This window comes from Nerophis lumbriciformis, linkage group LG20 (assembly GCF_033978685.3).
Source record: "Nerophis lumbriciformis linkage group LG20, RoL_Nlum_v2.1, whole genome shotgun sequence".
In the NCBI taxonomy this organism is placed as follows: Eukaryota; Metazoa; Chordata; class Actinopteri; order Syngnathiformes; family Syngnathidae; genus Nerophis; species Nerophis lumbriciformis.
Genome location: NC_084567.2, coordinates 7,319,207 through 7,338,977, shown reverse-complemented (window position 1 = coordinate 7,338,977; position 19,771 = coordinate 7,319,207). Strand labels below are relative to the sequence as shown.

Genomic DNA, 19,771 nt, shown 5'->3' with positions numbered 1-19,771 from the left:
ACTGACAAGATGCCTGCTCGGTGCGTGTTGGCGACTGGAGCCAAACTGCTGTGTCAAAACTGGCGTGTGACGTCACCATTGACCTTTTTCTCTTACACCAACCCGGGAACATGAAACAAAATAATGGGCTCTGTTGGCCACTTACTTAATAAACATACAGGACAAAGTGCGTCCTGATTCTTTGATTCTATTTGAAACTTGATGTGTGCCGATGACAGGGGCGTCACTAGCTTTTAAGGACAGGGGGGCTTTGCCCCCAGGAGATGCACAGGATGCGAGCGAATGTTACGCACGAGCACAAAACTTCACAAACGGCTAACAAAGACTTAGAAATTATTCATTGTTATTATTATTATTTAAAAAAAATGTACGGGACGAAATGAAATGCTCCCCGGGACGATGGCTTTTAACCATATATTTTCTTTTTCTTTTTATGTATTTATTCATTTTACATTTTATATTAAATGTCTTGGTTTTTCCTCCCTCTGAAAATCCTATTAAATGTTTAACAAGCCATCCTACAATAATAAAACAGCTATTAATGTAACAATACAATAAAACAAATATATTTAATGATGTTTTTTTCATTATTTTAACAATAGGCTTATGTATATTACTTTATATAGATTCTACAAGAAACACAAAACTTAAAAAATAAATTATTTACAATTGCACACACAAGGTTTTGTGCAGCTTCACTCATTGTAAAGGAAGATAATGTGCTTCGTACACCTGCAGGACCGCAAGCAAGGTCGCAGAGAAAATGCGGGCTGGAATTTGAGTGATGTGAGCATTTTCTATATGAACAAGTGGAATGGATTGGATACCGACGCACGAAAGGGGCTCTCTACCTTACGCTACGAAGTGAGGGGAAACTGAGTGAATAATAACAGGTTATATGATTATTTATTTAAACTCATATTTGGGCCACTTTATAATGAATATGTCGGCATTTATTTGTAAAAAAAAACCCAAAAAACACCAAATTATTTAAGGGGGCTTAAGAATATTTTAGGGGGGCTTGAGCCCCCCTAAAATAGGCCTAACAACGCCAATGGCCGATGATAAGAAAGTTTGTCGCTGCATTACTGACTAATAATCTCAGTTTTATCTGAAGTTCCATCGAGGTTTGTTTTGAAGCGAAAGTGGGCGCAGAGCACATCCCTCTACCACTGGTGTGTGACGTCATCGCTGCCTGTGCAATGCGCACTGCCTTCCTGCGCCGGTCAAAACCAACACTGTGATTAATCATCATTCATTTATGGTAACGCCATATATTCTTTTTAATAATCACATGCGTTAACGCGTTAGCTCAAACCCATACTTTTTTTTTTTTTTTTTTTTTTGAAAACTCAGCAAATTTCTGATCTGTAAATTGTGGCCCATTACCAGTATAAAATAGATCTGGGATGCCGTGCCTAGCAAAAATAGATTTTTAGGTACTGATTACTTCCTTTGACCGTATGGGCGTTAATTTGGCAATCTCTACATCAGTGTTTTTCAACCACTGTGATACAGTCTGGTGTGCCGTGGGAGATTATGTAAATTCACATATTTGGGTTAAACATATTTTTTGCCAACCACTAATTATAATCTGCAAATTATGTGCCGTTGTTGTGTGTCAGTGCTGTCTAGAGCTCGGCAGCGTAACCGTGTAATACTCTTCCGTATCAGTAGGTGGGAGCCGGTAGTTAATTGCTTTGTAGATAAATGAATGATAAATGGGTTGTACTTGTATAGCGCTTTTCTACCTTCAAGGTACTCAAAGCGCTTTTGACACTACTTCCACATTTACCCATTCATACACTGATGGCGGGAGCTGCCATGCAAGGCGCTAACCAGCAGCCATCAGGAGCAAGGGTGAAGTGTCTTGCTCAGGACACAACGGACATGACGAGGTTGGTACTAGGTGGGGATTGAACCAGGGACCCTCGGGTTGCGCACGGCCACTCTCCCACTGCGCCACGCCGGGAACACGTTGTGTGAGACGACAAGGGTTTGTCGTCGTATTTAATGCTTAAAGGGGAACATTATCACAATTTCAGAAGGGTTAAAACCATTAAAAATCAGTTCCCAGTGGCTTATTATATTTTTAGAATTTTTTTCAAAATTTTACCCATCACGCAATATCCCTAAAAAAAGCTTCAAAGTGCCTGGTTTTAACCATCGTTATATACACCCGTCCATTTTCCTGTGACGTCACATAGTGAAGCCAACACAAACAAACATGGCGGATAGAACAGCAAGCTATAGCGACATTAGCTCGGATCCAGACTCGGATTTCAGCGGCTTAAGCGATTCAACAGATTACGCATGTATTGAAACGGATGGTTGTAGTGTGGAGGCAGGTAGCGGAAACGAAATTGAAGGAGAAACTGAAGCTATTGAGCCATATCGGTTTGAACTGTATGCAAGCGAAACCGACGAAAACGACACGACAACCAGCGACACGGGAGAAAGCGAGGACGAATTCGGCGATCGCCTTCTAACCAACGATTGGTATGTGTTTGTTTGGCATTAAAGGAAACTAACAACTATGAACTAGGTTTACAGCATTTGAAATACATTTGGCAACAACATGCACTTTGAGAGTGCAGACAGCCCAATTCTCATCAATTAATATATTCTGTAGACATACCCTCATCCGCGCTCTTTTCCTGAAAGCTGATCTGTCCAGTTTTGGAGTTGATGTCAACAGGCCAGGGAAGCTAGGGTCGATAGGGGGTTTAGCTCGCTCGTCTGCGGGAACAAACTCCCGCCATTGCTTGCCGTGCTACCAAGGGCCTTTGTCCCTGAATTGCAATCCACGACACTTACTTCGGAACTCTGCCCCTGCGTGTTGTGGGCTTCTTGGGGTTCACTCCGGTAGCTTGCGGGGTCTGCTGTGTAGTCCTGGATTCCCTCCCAGCCTGCGGGCGTCCCCCCCCGTCGCTTCCGCTTCCCTCCGTCGCGCTTCCCGCGGTCGCTCTTCCTTCCTCGTCCCTGCCTTCTCTCTGACGCTCTTCCCTTTTAAATGTGTGCAGCCTTAATGCTCCACAGGTGCGGCTGTTCTCAGGTGTAGTCTGATTGGGCACTTTGGTTGTCAGGGGCAACAAGCTAAAAGGGGCAACGTCTTAAAATGCCAGCAAAGTCCACAAAGAATAACAACATGCTATTAAAAATACAATCAAAGTCCACAAAGTGTAAAAACATGCAACTAAAATTACAATCAAATTCCACAGCAATAAAAACATGCAATTAAAATCCATCCATCCATCCATTTTCTACCACTTATTCCCTTTGGGGTCGCGGGGGGCGCTGGAGCCTATCTCAGCTACAATCGGGCAGAAGGCGGGGTACACCCTGGACAAGTCGCCACCTCATCGCAGGGCCAACACAGATAGACAGACAACATTCACACTCACATCCACACACTAGGGCCAATTTAGTGTTGCCAATCAACTTATCCCCAGGTGCATGTCTTTGGAGGTGGGAGGAAGCCGGAGTACCCGGAGGGAACGCAACTAAAATCCACAACAATAAAAACACTCTAAAACATGCATGGCAACGAAACATCAACAATAAAATCCCCTACTTGTGTCCTATCACATCAGTATCATCCTTTAAATCTTTGTCTTGCTCTGTGTTCGAGGCTACTGGAGCTTGTGACATTGTGTCTGCTGTGTGTAGTGCTTTGTCTGGTGTGTGTGAGATGTCATAACGGTACCTCATGAGCCCAAGTCTAAATGGCTGTATTCTAGGAGGTATAGCTCTGTTAGCATTTGGTGACCTAATAAACTAACTAGTGGCTTTTGATCAGTTTTTTGTGAAAATCAGAAAGTCTCTGAACCTTTCACATCCCCAAGTCCGTGCCAATGCTTTGTTTTCCACTTGAGCATACCTTTGTTCCTTCAGCGTCACGGGCCTCTACTCTTCCCTGTCTTTGGGCAGAAGAACAGCACAGAGTCCGTATTGTCCATGTGACATGTGTCGAGGATCATGCACATCCGCCGCTTGAAGTGTTGGGGTGCGGAGGCTATATCAAAGGGTAGCCTGTTAAGGTGGAAACGTCCAAATGGTGTTATAAATGTTGTGTACCTTGGTAAATAGCCAAAATGCTCTGTTTGCATCCAACTTCCTGAAGACTTGTGCACCTGCAAGACATCCTAGTATGTGTTCCACCGACTGTAGAATGTACGTCTCTCTGCAGATCACTCTGTTGAGGGGGCTAAGCGTCTACGCAGATGCGCACAGAGCCATTTTTTGACGGAACTGGCACCATCCCAGAACACCAATCAGTTGGCTCTTCTACTTTTGAGATGACTTCCATCTTTTCTATTTTTTCCAACTCTTCCCTCACTTTGCCCATTAAAAGGAATAGGAAAACGTCTCCGCGTTGTTAGTAAAAGTGGATCTGCATCAGGTTTGAGCTTGATTGGGCGTGGCTCCTCCAGCATCCCTAGACCTTTGCATAGTTTGTGGTAAGACTCAGCCATCATTCCCTTGTCAATGCTGTCTGTCTGCGAAACAAGGTTGAGTTAAACGCTGACTAGTCTGCTTAGCAAAGCTACCTGCAGCCCTTTTATGACATATACCGCTTCCTGAATCACCTGTTCTCCTTAATATTGCTACCAAAAAATAATAAAATCCTAAAATGTTGAACATTATGAATAGGTTTTGAAAAACACACTTGCTAAAACACTGACAAACTGTCATGTCTGTGTAATCATGTTTTGTTTAGTTATTGGACTCTTTAGTTTCTGGCTTTTCACTCCCTTGTCTTGTTTCCATGATTACCCATTAGTTTCACCTGTTCCACGTTTGGACTCATTGTGCACTCTTGTTTGTCACCATAGCAACCCATTAGTTTTCACCTGTCACGTCACGCACCTGTTTCACGTTTTGAGTCACGCACCTGTTTTCGTTAATCATGTCTGTAGTATTTAAGTTCATTGTTTTCAGTTTGTCTGTCTGGTGACATCCCACAATTATGCTCTGCACATTTCTGACACTTGATTTCATGTCCATCGTTCATGCTGCTCCTTTTAGTCCATGCCAAGTAAGTTTTGTTTATTAATGCTATAGTCTTTTGGTTTCATAGTTTGTTCTCCGCCACTGTGCGCGCTTTTCGTTTGTACTTTATTTTGATATATTAAATAAATCATGTATTTACATTCCCGTCTCGCCCGAGCCAACTTTCCGTTGCATTCCGGAAAAGCAAACACCCAGGACCAAGTCATGACACAAACTGAGTAGTGAGAGAAAAGGAAACAGAAAAAGCCTTTGAAAAAAGTAATTGGGTGAGCAGGTTTGAGTCTGGTTTAACATCATTTTAATGAATAAATGAACAAATGTAGTAGGAGTACCCTGCTTATCACGGTGTGTACTAATGCACACATGTGCATGGTGTACAATTGTAATACCAATGATTCAACTTGGAAAAACTTAAATCCACAATACGTATATTAAACATGTGAACATTACAAAAAGAAAAAAACTATCAATATTCCTACAATGTAGTGACAGGCAATTAAAAACATTGTGTTATATTTTTAAAAAAATATGTGGATTACCCAAGGCATGGATCAATGAAAAATAAACTAATTATATTTTCCTGAAAATCTTACAATGATAAAAAGTATACATTTAAAGTTTAAAAAGGTAGTATGGGAAGATTTGAAACACTTTGGCATTAATAGCTTTAAACATTTACCATTCATGTGAAACTAATTCTTCATCTTTTTTAACTGCAAGATGTGGCTTAAAACCTAAACTAAACCAAACAGTCAACAACATGACTTTAATATTATTTGTAGTATTGTTAAAACTAGTGTTGAACAGTATATTTTCATGTTGGTAAAAAAATATATAAACTGTTGGCGGTATTTAAAATCGAGATATATTTCAGAAACAAAGATAGACTTATTCATAACTTCCTTAGTTTGACTATGATATAAAGTAAGACTAAATGTAGCATTCTTGAAAATAGTGGTCAGTGTTAAGTAGAAACTGAAGGAATGAGAAGTCATTGTATGATCAATTGTCTCAGCATCATCCAACGATGGGGAGCGTGGTTACATTCAATCATGAAGAATGTGACTGTTCCCATTCCTACCACCCAGCACATTTGATTTAATTAATGGGATTCCGCGCATGCTTATATGACTGCTTCTACTTTTCTTTCATCAATCAACAGCTGTCAAGATCAGTTTTAGACTACAACAGACAGGAGGGTGGGGACCCCCACACCCCCACACCCCCCCTTGTAGGGCTTTGATAACAGGTCATCTTTATCTCAATTCACGGAAAATTTGATAAAACAAACCCCAAATTTTCCTGTTAGAAAAAAGCCCTTACTAAGGGTACGAGACCCCCTTCAAGTCTACACACAGTGACTATAGCTGCAATAAATTCATATTCAATACAGTAAATATATAGATTATTGTTTTCACATCTTTCAAAGGCCTGTCAAATTAAATACATTAAAATAGACACATCCTTCATAGATTGATCTGTCAAATCTTAGCCAGATGTCAGAAGGCGGGACATATACACCGGAAGTCAGGGGGCGGGACCTACATTCTTTTTTTATTTTTTTTCCATATTAAATTTATATGTCATCCCTTTTTGACATAAAGTATATCCTATATTCTCTACTATATACACAAATAATTTAAAAGACTGACAGTATTGCAGTAAATCACACACTGTTCACTTTCTTTACATTTGCACAGAAGACAATCATTTTCACAGAACTATATCAGTGTGCAGTGTCTCATGCTGCATTTTAGGTGAAGTGAAGTGAATTATATTTATATAGCGCTTTTCTCTAGTGACTCAAAGCACTTTACATAGTGAAACACAATATCTAAGTTACATTTTTAAAGCAGTGTGGGTGGCACTGGGAGCAGGTGGGTAAAGTGTCTTGCCCAAGGACACAACGGCAGTGACTAGGATGGCAGAAGCGGGAATCGAACCCGGAACCCTCAAGTTGCTGGCCACGGCCACTCTACCAACCGAGCTATACGAGTGGGGTTACTGATTGGTTATTTTACTCCTGTTGGGTGGAGGGGGAGGAGTCACAGCCCCACTTTACCGTGTAACTCTTGCTTGGTATACTTGCTCGCCCCGGTATGTGGCTTAGTGGTTAGAGTGTCCGCCCTGAGATCGGTAGGTCGGGAGTTCAAACCCCGGCCGAGTCATACCAAAGACTATAAAAATGGGAGCCATTACCTCCCTGCTTGGCACTCAGCATCAAGGGTTGGAATTGGGGGTTAAATCACCAAAAATGATTCCACTTCACTATGCTCCCCTCACCTCCCAGGGGGTGATCAAGGGTGATGGGTCAAATGCAGAGAATCATTTCTCCACACCTAGTGTGTGTGCGACAATCATTGGTACTTTAACTTTAATAAACTATTTGCTTGCTAACAGAATTACATAATTACTATTGCGACATCCAGTGGACACATTTAGAACAGCAGTTTCTTTCATTAAAACAACAGCTGAATTTTACACTTCGCAAACTCATCTCGCGGGCCGGATTGAACCTGTTATGCCCGAATGTCGAGGGAGGTGGGGGTTGGGTTGTGGGTGTTGGGGGTTAATTGTTCACATGTCTCTGATTTGCACATCAATCAGTCTGAGGAGTAAAAGTTGGCAGTTTGTTATGCAAACAATTACCCAGCATCACTTATGCATCAACGTCAGTTTTGGTACATCTCAACTTTGCAGTGAAAAAGGGTGGAGTGCAGGTTTTTGAGCGTGCACAAACTTGACACATGAGGCCCCAGGTCCCTGGAGTGAAGAAGGAGTAACCAAGCACTTGAAGCATCATCTATCTTACTGTTCAGGAAGGTTTCAGATACAGAGAAGACATGGGGTCATGAGTAGATAAGATTATGCTTCATCTAATCCAAGTTTGTACGAATACCTCAGATATTTGTGAAAGAAGCAGTGAGGAGGTCCTGGGTAGGGTGGATGTCGCCACATATGAGCAACATACCACAAACTAAACAGCTAATTGGTTATTTTCCCTTGTGTGTTCTTGAGTGTCTCACTGCAGCTGCGTTACGTGGGAACCTTTTACAGCACACTGAACAACTAAATGTTTTTTCTCCAGAGTGTGTCCTCATGTGTTGCCACAAAGAGCGGTTATAAGGAAAGCTTTTACCACAAACTGAACACTCAAATGGTTTTTCACCTGTGTGTGTTCTCATGTGTTCAATCAAAGTGCTCTTAACAGAAAAGCTTTTGCCACAAACTGAACAACTAAATGGTTTTTCACCTGTGTGTGTTCTCATGTGTTCAGTCAAATACCTCTTAGCAGAAAATATTTTCCCACAAACTGAACAATTACATGTTTTGTCACCTGTGTGTGTTCTCATGTGTTCAATCAAAGAGGTATTTCGAGTAAATATTTTGCCACAAAGTGAACAATTACATGTTTTCTCACCTGTGTGTGTACTCATGTGTTGAGTCAAATGGCTATCTCGAGAAAAGCTTTTGCCACAAACTGAACAATTAAAAGGTTTTTCACCCGTGTGTGTTCTCATGTGTGGTGTCAAAGAGCTCTTTCGAGAAAAGCTTTTGCCACAAACTGAACACTTAAATGGTTTTTCGCCCATATGTGTTCTCATGTGTTGAGTCAAATGGCTCTTTTTAGTAAAACTTTCAGCACAAACTGTGCAGCTCAAACATGTTTTACCTCTCTTCTTTGTAGAGCATTCAGAGTGTTTGTTGTCAGTGTGAGTCCTCATATCACCTTCACAGTCTTTATCGCTGCTCACAGGTTCTTCAACCTCGTCTTCAGCCTCACTATCTGAGAGTGGAGCTAAGAGGTTGTCTACTTGTGGTTTCTCTTCATCATCTTCAGTCTTCACAGAGAGAATACTCAGTGGAAACTTGGTGTAATCAGCTTCCTCTCGTCCTAGAAGACACTCTCCCTCCTGAGTGATGCAGAGTTCCTCCTCTTCCTTTTTAATGCAGGGTGGTTGTGGAGTCTCCTGCTTCAAAGTGGAGCTCCCCCCTAACTGAGGGGAAACTTCTTCTGGATGACCAATCAACTGCTGGACGTCTGCAAGACACAAACAACAAAAACACACTTTATTCTATGTACTGTATGTGTGTGTAGTAGGGTTGTACAGTATACTGCTACTAATAAAGTATTGTGGTACTAATCAATTGAAATCAGTATTATAACATCTTTGAAAAGTGCCGGTACCGTTCTTTCATCTGAATGCCGCTGTGCGGCGGTGACTACAGAGCCGAGGCGCATGATGTTGAGTGTGTCAAAACGCACACACAAAGTGCATACAAGCAATAACATGGTGGAGAGGAAGAAAGACAACAAAGGACAATTCTACTGGTTAAAGGGGAACATTATCACAATTTCAGAAGGGTTAAAACCATTAAAAATCAGTTCCCAGTGGCTTATTTTATTTTTCGAAGTTTTTTTCAAAATTTTACCCATCACGCAATATCCCTTAAAAAAAGCTTCAAAGTGCCTGATTTTAACCATCGTTATATACACCCGTCCATTTTCCTGTGACGTCACATAGTGATGCCAATACAAACAAACATGGCGCATAAAACAGCAAGCTATAGCAACATTAGCTCGGATTCAGACTCGGATTTCAGCGGCTTAAGCGATTCAACAGATTACGCATGTATTGAAACGGATGGTTGTAGTGTGGAGGCAGGTAGCGAAAACGAACTTGAAGAAGAAACTGAAGCTATTGAGCCATATCGGTTTGAACCGTATGCAAGCGAAACCGACGAAAACGACACGACAGCCAGCGACACGGGAGAAAGCGAGGACGAATTTGGCGATCGCCTTCTAACCAACGATTGTTATGTGTTTGTTTGGCATTAAAGGAAACTAACAACTATGAACTTGGTTTACAGCATATGAAATACATTTGGCAACAACATGCACTTTGAGAGTGCAGACAGCCCAATTTGCATAAATTAATATATTCTGTAGACATACCCTCATCCGCGCTCTCTTCCTGAAAGCTGATCTGTCCAGTTTAAGGGACGGTGTGAGCCAAGACATCCAGGGGGTTTAGCTCGCTCGTCTGCGGGAACAAACTGCCGCCATTGCTTGCCGTGCTAGCGAGGTCCTTTGTCCCTGAATTGCTCACACACTCCGGCAGATTCAATGGGGGTGTGGCGGCAGATTTCTTTGACTTTATCGTTGGAAATGCATCTGCTTTGAGTGTCGCAGGATATCCACACATTCTTGCCATCTCTGTCGTAGCATAGCTTTCGTCGGTAAAGTGTGCGGAACAAACGTCCAATTTCTTGCCACTTTTGCATCTTTGGGCCACTGGTGCAACTTGAATCCGTCCCTGTTCGTGTTGTTACACCCTCCGACAACACACCGACGAGGCATGATGTCTCCAAGGTACGGAAAACAGTCGAAAAAATGGAAAATAACAGAGCTGATTTGACTCTGTGTTTGAGAAAATGGCGGATTGCTTCCCGATGTGACGTCACATGACGAGAGCGAATATTAGAAAGGTGTTTAATTCGCCAAAATTCACCCATTTAGAGTTCGGAAATCGGTTAAAAAAATATATGGTCTTTTTTCTGCAACATCAAGGTATATATTGACGCTTACATAGGTCTGGTGATAATGTTCCCCTTTAAGTATCGTGGTACTAATCAATTGAAATCGGCACTATAGCACCTTTGAAAAGTACCGGTGCCGTTCTTTCATCTGAATGCCGCTGTGCGGCGGTGACTACAGAGCCGAGGCGCATGATGTTGAGTGTGTCAAAACGCACACACAAAGTGCATACAAGCAATAACATGGTGGAGAGGAAGAAAGGCAACAAAGGACAATTCTACTGGTTAATAAAGAGGGTGCGTGAAGTGCAATATGGAGGTATTTGGGCTTCTAAACTAACAATAAAGGTGACACTTTAAACAGGGAGTCGCCGCTCTGCAAGGGTTGCTTTACACCTTTCCTGTTTGTGGGCTCCCAGACCGTGGTCGAGGAGCGCAGGGGAGACGTTCCCTCCAGGGCCCATGTTTTGTTGGGGGTAGTAACAGTGGGTCATTTAAGTTAAAGACAGTTAAAAACAGTTTAAAGTCTCATGCTGGGTTAAAAGCCAGTGAATAAAAATGGGTTTTAAGAAGGGTCTTAAAAGTAGCCAAAGAAAGGGCCTGTCTCACATGGAGATGGAGATCGTTCCAGAGTTTGGGGCCCGCAACAGAGAAGGCCCTGTCCCCTCTAAGCGTGCGCTTTGATTTGGGTACATCCAGGATCAGCTGATCAGCTGACCTGAAGAGACCGGGTGGGGGTATAGAGGTGGAGCAGCTCAGAGAGGTAAGGTGGGGCAAGACCACGTAAGGATTTAAAAACGAGTAAGATCATTTTAAAATGGACTCTATAAGACACAGGCAGCCAGTGGAGGGAGGCTAAAACAGGAGTAATGTGCTCTCTTTTTCTTGTGTTAGTTAGAAGTCGGGCAGCTGCATTTGGACCAGCTGCAGACGTGAGAGGGAGGATTGACTAATTCCAAAATACAAAGAGTTACAGTAATCCAGCCCAGATGTGATAAGGGCATGGATTACTGTCTCAAACTGTAGCCTAGAAAGAAGGTTTTTAACCTTGGCCAGCTGACGTAAATAAAAAAAAAGCTGGCTTTCACCACTGTGCCAATCTGATGCTCCATTTTAAAATCACTGTCAATACGAAAGCCCAGGTTGGTGACCAATGTTCCCTCTAAGGTGCGCGCCTGTGCAATTGTGCACTGCTCAAGCGTCCTCTGCGCACGGCAAATCTATGCCACGCACAAATTCAAATAAAAAAATAAGCGCATAACAATTTTCGTCACACGGACACGACATAGAAAACAGTTTTCGTCATCATTGCTCAAATATCGTAACGTCTGTCGAGACGCTTTGAGGACATGAATTCCATCGTTCACTTTACTGAGCAAAACTCTTTATTGTCGGCCATAAACACATCACCAAAACATTAGTCAAAAAAATGATATCTAGCAAAAGTGGTCATTTTCTGCAGTACAAACCAGACCAAAAGCAACTTTGTTATATCAACAGCAGCCGCTCGCTCTTTCTCACTTGCGCCAACACATGCACATATGGCACTTAGCCAGTGATGCGTTTACAGCCACACAAAAAGTCGGACAACTCCAACACCACACATAAAGTGTAATTCCAGGTCGTTACACTATGATTTACCAATCACATGTGTGCTTATTCTAGTGTCATTTATTAGGAATCTTAATTTATAAATATTAGAAAAGGGTGGAGTGCCATCTCCGGGTTGGGGAGGAGATCTTGCCCCAAGTGGAGGAGTTCAAGTACCTCGGAGTCTTGTTCACGAGTGAGGGAAGAGTGGATCGTGAGATCGACAGGCGGATCGGTGCGGCGTCTTCAGTAATGTGGACGCTGTATCGATCCGTTGTGGTGAAGAAGGAGCTGGGCCGGAAGGCAAAGCTCTCAATTTACCGGTCGATCTACGTTCCCATCCTCACCTATGGTCATGAGCTTTGGGTTATGACCGAAAGGACAAGATCACGGGTACAAGCGGCCGAAATGAGTTTCCTCCGCCGGGTGGCGGGGCTCTCCCTTAGAGATAGGGTGAGAAGCTCTGCCATCCGGAGGGAGCTCAAAGTAAAGCCGCTGCTCCTCCACATGGAGAGGAGCCAGATGAGGTGGTTCGGGCATCTGGTCAGGATGCCACCCGAACGCCTCCCTAGGGAGGTGTTTAGGGCACGTCCGACCGGTAGGAGGCCGCGGGGAAGACCCAGGACACGTTGGGAAGACTATGTCTCCCGGCTGGCCTGGGAACGCCTCGGGAGCCCCCGGGAAGAGCTGGACGAAGTGGCTGGGGAGAGGGAAGTCTGGGCTTCCCTGCTTAGGCTGCTGCCCCCGCGACCCAACCTCGGATAAGCGGAAGAAGATGGATGGATGGATAGATGGATGAAATGATGTTAGTATATTAAATAAATACTAATAAAAATATATTTTTACAAACACGAAGTTGCAGGAATGTACACATGCTTACATCTCATTGTGCAACATGTGAATGTTTTAATGGGAACTAAATGCCATGTCTGAAAGGGCTACAAATTATTTCCAAAGCAGGACCTCCACCCAGACAAACAATACAAGTACACAGTTCATGAAAAACAATATTTTTTGTTATTGTCATTGTAAGTGGGCCTAAACACTTATATTAGAAAATAACCTCATGGAAATGACTGCTGTCATTTGATTATAATAATAAGAGAATGTTGTCTGTCTATCTGTGTTGGCCCTGCGATGAGGTGGGGACTTGTCCAGGGTGGACCCCGCCTTCCGCTTGAATGCAGCTGAGATAGGCTCCAGCACCCCCCCCCGCGACCCCGAAAGGGACAAGCGGTAGAAAATGGATGGATGGATGGAGATTGAACTTGTTATTTAGTCAGGTTTGGGACAGGTGTGCTGCTGGTGTAGCCACAGTGTGCACGTCTGATGTTGCTCACATGTGCTCCACTCAATGCTCAGGGAGTTTTTGCCTTTGCTCACACACATGAAAAAATAGAGGGAACATTGCTGGGGACCATGGGCTTAACGTGCAAAGCCAAGGGGCCAAAGTCAACAGGGGGGAGCACACAGGTACCACTAGGTCCAAACACTATTACTTCTGTCATCTTTTCATTCCTTCATGAATTTTCATTCATTCTTTCCCTGCTTAGGCTGCTGCCCCCGCGACCCGACCTCGGATAAGCGGAAGAAGATGGATGGATGGATGGATCTTTTCACTGAAACTTAAGAAGTTGAGGGCCATCCAGGCCTTGATAGCATCAAGACAAGCAAGTAGTGGCTGCATTGAAGAGGCGTGGTTTCTCTTTAACGGAAAATTCATCTCCTCTGATGTGAACTCCACTGCCTTCTTCAAGCTAACAATCATGGCGGCTCTTTCTTTACATTCTTCAACAACGTCGGCTAATTTCTCTTTTTTAAGGGCTTGAAATAGCTTTAAAATGACAAAACTTCAACTCACTCACCTTCATCTTTCGTCTTTATCTCCGTTGGTGATTTGCTGGAAGTTGATTCTCTTTCATGTTCTCTTTTAGCGGACGTCGCCATCTTAGCATAGCAGTAGTCGTCCATCTTCTATCACGTCTTCAATCTTCACTTCACATATCGCTCCAAACTCAATGCACGTTTCGTGGCTTTGGAAAATACGAATTGAGAGATTTGTTGCTATATTTGCTGTGAATCATATGACTTTAAGATCGTGAATGCGAACATTCTCCGAAAAAGCAAAGCATACGGTCATCGTCTTTTTGCTTCGCTTCAAGTACATTTGCGCATGCGCTAGAAGCAAGCAACTTCCGTTTCCTACTCGACATCAGTTGTTTTTCAAAATAAAGGCATTTTGGTTGGCAAAAGTATCTAACATCAAATAATCTACAATTACTCTTTGGAAAAAAAAAAAAAATATATATATATATATATATGTATATATATATATATATATATATATATATATATATATATACACACAGGTAAAAGCCAGTAAATTAGAATATTTTGAAAACTTGATTTATTTCAGTAATTGCATTCAAAAGGTGTAACTTGTACATTATATTTATTCATTGCACACAGACTGATGCATTCAAATGTTTATTTCATTTAATTTTGATGATTTGAAGTGGCAACAAATGAAAATCCAAAATTCCGTGTGTCACAAAATTAGAATATTACTTAAGGCTAATACAAAAAAGTGATTTTTAGAAATGTTGGCCAACTGAAAAGTATGAAAATGAAAAATATGAGCATGTACAATACTCAATACTTGGTTGGAGCTCCTTTTGCCTCAATTACTGCATTAATGCGGCGTGGCATGGAGTCGAAGAGTTTCTGGCACTGCTCAGGTGTTATGAGAGCCCAGGTTGCTCTGATAGTGGCCTTCAACTCTTCTGCGTTTTTGGGTCTGGCATTCTGCATCTTCCTTTTCACAATACCCCACAGATTTTCTATGGGGCTAAGGTCAGGGGAGTTGGCGGCCCAATTTAGAACAGAAATACCATGGTCCGTAAACCAGGCACGGGTAGATTTTGCGCTGTGTGCAGGCGCCAAGTCCTGTTGGAACTTGAAATCTCCATCTCCATAAAGCAGGTCAGCAGCAGGAAGCATGAAGTGCTCTAAAACTTGCTGGTAGACGGCTGCGTTGACCCTGGATCTCAGGAAACAGAGTGGACCGACACCAGCAGATGACATGGCACCCCAAACCATCACTGATGGTGGAAACTTTACACTAGACTTCAGGCAACGTGGATCCTGTGCCTCTCCTGTCTTCCTCCAGACTCTGGGACCTCGATTTCCAAAGGAAATGCAAAATTTGCTTTTGTCAGAAAACATGACTTTGGACCACTCAGCAGCAGTCCAGCTCTTTTTTTTCTTAGCCCAGGTGAGACGCTTTTCGCGCTGTTTCTTGGTCAACAGTGGCTTGACACGAGGTATGCGGCAGTTGAAACCCATGTCTTTCAAGCGTCTCTTGGTGGTGGATCTTGAAGCACTGACTCCAGCAGCTGTCCACTCCTTTTGAATCTCCCCCACATTTTTGAATGGGTTTTTTTTCACAATCTTGACCAGGGCGCATCAGTCTGTGTGCAATGAATAAAAATAATGTACAAGTTACACCTTTTGAATGCAATTACTGAAATAAATCAAGTTTTTCAAAATATTCTAATTTACTGGCTTTTACCTGTATATACAAACACGAGCACAGACTTTTTTGATGGCTGTTGTTCAAACCAGAAAAAGGGCATACATCGAAAAAAAAATCACCTACGTTTTAAATACTACAAGAAACACAGAAATATTTGTCAACTTACTTAGTTGTTTTAGTTAAAGGGGAACATTATCACCAGACCTATGTAAGCGTCAATATATACCTTGATGTTGCAGAAAAAAGACCGTATATTTTTTTAACCAATTTCCAAACTCTAAATGGGTGAATTTTGGCGAATTAAACACCTTTCTATTATTCGCTCTCGTTGTGACGTCACATCGGGAAGCAATCCGCCATTTTCTCAAACACAGAGTCAAATCAGCTCTGTTATTTTCCGTTTTTTCGACTGTTTTCCGTACCTTGGAGACATCATGCCTCGTCGGTGTGTTGTCGGAGGGTGTAACAACACCAACAGGGACGGATTCAAGTTGCACCAGTGGCCCAAAGATGCCAAAGTGGCAAGAAATTGGACGTTTGTTCCGCACACTTTACCGACGAAAGCTATGCTACGACAGAGATGGCAAGAATGTGTGGATATCCTGCGACACTCAAAGCAGATGCATTTCCAACGATAAAGTCAAAGAAATCTGCCGCCAGACCCCCAGGAAAAGAGAGCGGATGAGGGTATGTCTACAGAATATATTAATTGATGAAAACTGGGCTGTCTGCACTTGCAAAGTGCATGTTGTTGCCAAATGTATTTCATATGCTGTAAACCTAGTTCATAGTTGTTAGTTTCCTTTAATGCCAAACAAACACATACCAATCGTTGGTTAGAAGGCGATCGCCGAATTCGTCCTCGCTTTCTCCCGTGTCGCTGGCTGTCGTGTCGTTTTCGTCGGTTTCGCTTGCATACGGTTCAAACCGATATGGCTCAATAGCTTCAGTTTCTTCTTCAATTTCGTTTTCGCTACCTGCCTCCACACTACAACCATCCGTTTCAATACATGCGTAATCTGTTGAATCGCTTAAGCCGCTGAAATCCGAGTCTGAATCCGAGCTAATGTTGCTATAAACTTGCTGTTCTATCCGCCATGTTTGTTTGTGTTGGCATCACTATGTGACGTCACAGGAAAATGGACGGGTGTATATAACGATGGTTAAAATCAGGCACTTTGAAGCTTTTTTTTAGGGATATTGCGTGATGGGCAAAATTTTGAAAAAAACTTCGAAAATTAAAATAAGCCACTGGGAACTGATTTTTAATGGTTTTAACCCTTCTGAAATTGTGATAATGTTCCCCTTTAAAACATTTAGAAAGTCAAATGATTACTCTGAATAAAGAAGAAAAGCACTAAGAGTGTAGATCTCCACCAGGACCAATCCCATTGTTCACGTGCTACTAAATTGTGTGCCATCTCATGTGTATCGTGTGCTGGTATGACAATAAACTTCCATGAATCCTGTAAAACACCAGACAGTTAGTAATATGGTTTCACATAAAAATGTTGGTGAAACTGCTCATTTCTACCTAGCGATAGGTAGCTCTAACTGTAGTGCTAATCACTCACCAGCAGAAAGCCCTCATCACACTGCTAATCAGTAACTACCATCTTAGGCACTTAACATCACTAATCGCCAGTTAACAGCTATCATGCTAATTGTCAACTATCTTAAATGCAAACATGAAAAAAAGACACATTAACGTCTTTCCCCATTACGAACATCTTAACCCAAACCAGGGGAGTCAAACTCATTTTAGCTCAGGGGCCGCATGGAGGAAAATCTATTTCCGCGTGGGCGGGACGGGTAAAATCATGGCATGATAATTTAAAAATACAACTACGACCATTTCAGATTATTTTCTTTATTTTACTTCGGCCCAAAATAGAACAAGCACATTCTGAAAATGTACATATCACAAATAATCCTCTTGACAAAACACTTCAAGTTAGTTAAACATTTACAGGAAGAAAATGGTGCATTTTCAAAAACACCTTGAAGAACACAATGAATTTAGACTTAATCTCAGTGTTTCTACAAAGCAAATAACACATCTTGGATTGAACAAAAAACTAAATAAAGCATGAATAAAAAGTATTCTATGTATCAACGACCACATTTGTCATTTCCACATATTAATCCTGTGCTAACTCAACAAACCATACAAACTGAGGTAGAAACTATTCAAGAGTGTTGAGTTACTTCCTGTCTTCTAGACATAATGTGTAATGATAGAAAAATAAAAGCTGTGCAATGTGTGAACAATTTCAACAAAGCACAAATAAAAAGTTCAAAGACTGACAGTATTGCAGTAAATCACACACTGTTCACTTTCTTTACATTTGCACAGAAGACAATCATTTTCACAGAACTATATCAGTGTGCAGTGTCTCATGCTGCATTTTAAGTGGGGTTACTGATTGCTTATTTTACTCCTGTTTTACGTTGGGTGGAGGGGGAGGAGTCACAGCCCCGCTTTACCGTGTACCTCTTGACACATGAGGCCCCAGGTCCCTGGACTGAAGAAGGAGTAACCAAGCACTTGAAGCATCATCTATCTTACTGTTCAGGAAGGTTTCAGATACAGAGAAGACATGGGGTCATGAGTAGATAAGATTATGCTCCAAATAATCCAAGTTTGTATGAATACCTCAGATATTTGTGAAAGAAGCAGTGAGGAGGTCCTGGGTAGGGTGGATGTCGCCACATATGAGCAACATACCACAAACTAAACAGCTAATTGGTTATTTTGCCTTGTGCGTTCTAATGTGTTTTACTGCGTCTGCATTACGTGGGAACCTTTTACAGCACACTGAACAACTAAATGGTTTTTCACCTGTGTGTGTTCTCATGTGTTCATTTAAACGGCTCTTAATAGAAAAGTTTTCACCACAAATCGAACAGTTAAATGGTTTTTCACCTGTGTGTGTTCTCATGTGTTGAGTCAAAGACACATTTCGATAAAAGATTTTGCCACAAAATGAACAATTACATGTTTTTTCACCTGTGTGTATTCTCATGTGTAGAGTCAAACGGCAATTTTGAGAAAAGCTTTTGCCACAAACTAAACAATTAAATATTTTTTCACCTGTGTGTGTTCTCATGTGTTGAGTCAAATGGCAATTTTGAGAAAAGCTTTTGCCACAAACTGAACAATTAAATGGTTTTTCATCTGTGTGTGTTCTCATGTGTTGAGTCACATGGCTACTTCGAGAAAAACCTTTGCCACAAACTGAACAAATAAATGGTTTTTCACCTGTGTGTGTTCTCATGTGTTCAGTCAAAGAGCTATTTCGAGAAAAGCTTTTGTCACAAACTGAACAATTAAATGAATTTTCTCCTGTGTGTGTTATCATGTGTTGAGTCAAATTCCTCTTAACAGAAAAGCTTTTGCCACAAACTGAACAATTAAATGTTTTTTCTCCTGGGTGTGTTCTTATGTGTCGAGTCAACATGCTCTTAACAGAAAAGCTTTTAGCACAAACTGAGCAGCTCAAACATGTTTCACCTCTCTTTTTTGAAGAGCATTCAGAGTGTTTGTTGTCAGTGTGAGTCCTCATATCACCTTCACAGTCTTTATCGCTGCTCAAAGGTTCTTCAACCTCGTCTTCAGCCTCACTATCTGATAGTGGAGCGAAGAGGTTGTCTACTTGTGGTTTCTCTTCATCATCTTCAGTCTTCACAGAGAGAATACTCAGTGGCAACTTGGTGTAATCAGCTTCCTCTCGTCCTAGAAGACACTCTCCCTCCTGAGTGATGCAGAGTTCCTCCTCTTCCTTTTTAATGCAGGGTGGTTGTGGAGTCTCCTGCTTCAAAGTGGAGCTCCCCCCTAACTGAGGGGAAACCTTCTCTGGATTACCGATCATCTGCTGGACGTCTGCAAGACACAAACAACAAAAACACACTTTCTTCTATGTACTGTATGTGTGTGTAGTAGGGTTGTACAGTATACTGCTACTAATAAAGTATCGCGGTACTAATCAATTGAAATCGGTGCAATACCACCTTTGAAAAGTACCGGTACCGTTCTTTCATCTGAATGCGGCTGTGCCTACAGAGCCGAGGCACATGATGTTGAGTGTGTCAAAA

At 42.0% G+C, this 19,771-nt stretch overlaps 3 protein-coding genes across 3 annotated transcripts in view; all 3 read right to left on the bottom strand.

The window, feature by feature from the left end:
• The window catches only part of LOC133619319 (uncharacterized), a 455,654-nt gene that overhangs the window by 221,594 nt on the left and 214,289 nt on the right, over positions 1-19,771 (bottom strand). The window lies entirely within an intron of this gene.
• LOC133619862 (uncharacterized) overlaps positions 1-19,771 on the bottom strand; it is a 498,075-nt gene that overhangs the window by 407,093 nt on the left and 71,211 nt on the right. The window lies entirely within an intron of this gene.
• Positions 18,211-19,771, bottom strand: part of LOC133619309 (uncharacterized) — a 29,721-nt gene continuing 28,160 nt past the window's right edge. The window contains exon 2 of the mRNA XM_061980277.2: positions 18,211-19,559. Within this exon, the coding sequence (XP_061836261.1) occupies positions 18,427-19,559 (1,133 nt within the window). The 3' untranslated portion in view covers positions 18,211-18,426. The remainder of the gene's footprint in view (positions 19,560-19,771) is intronic.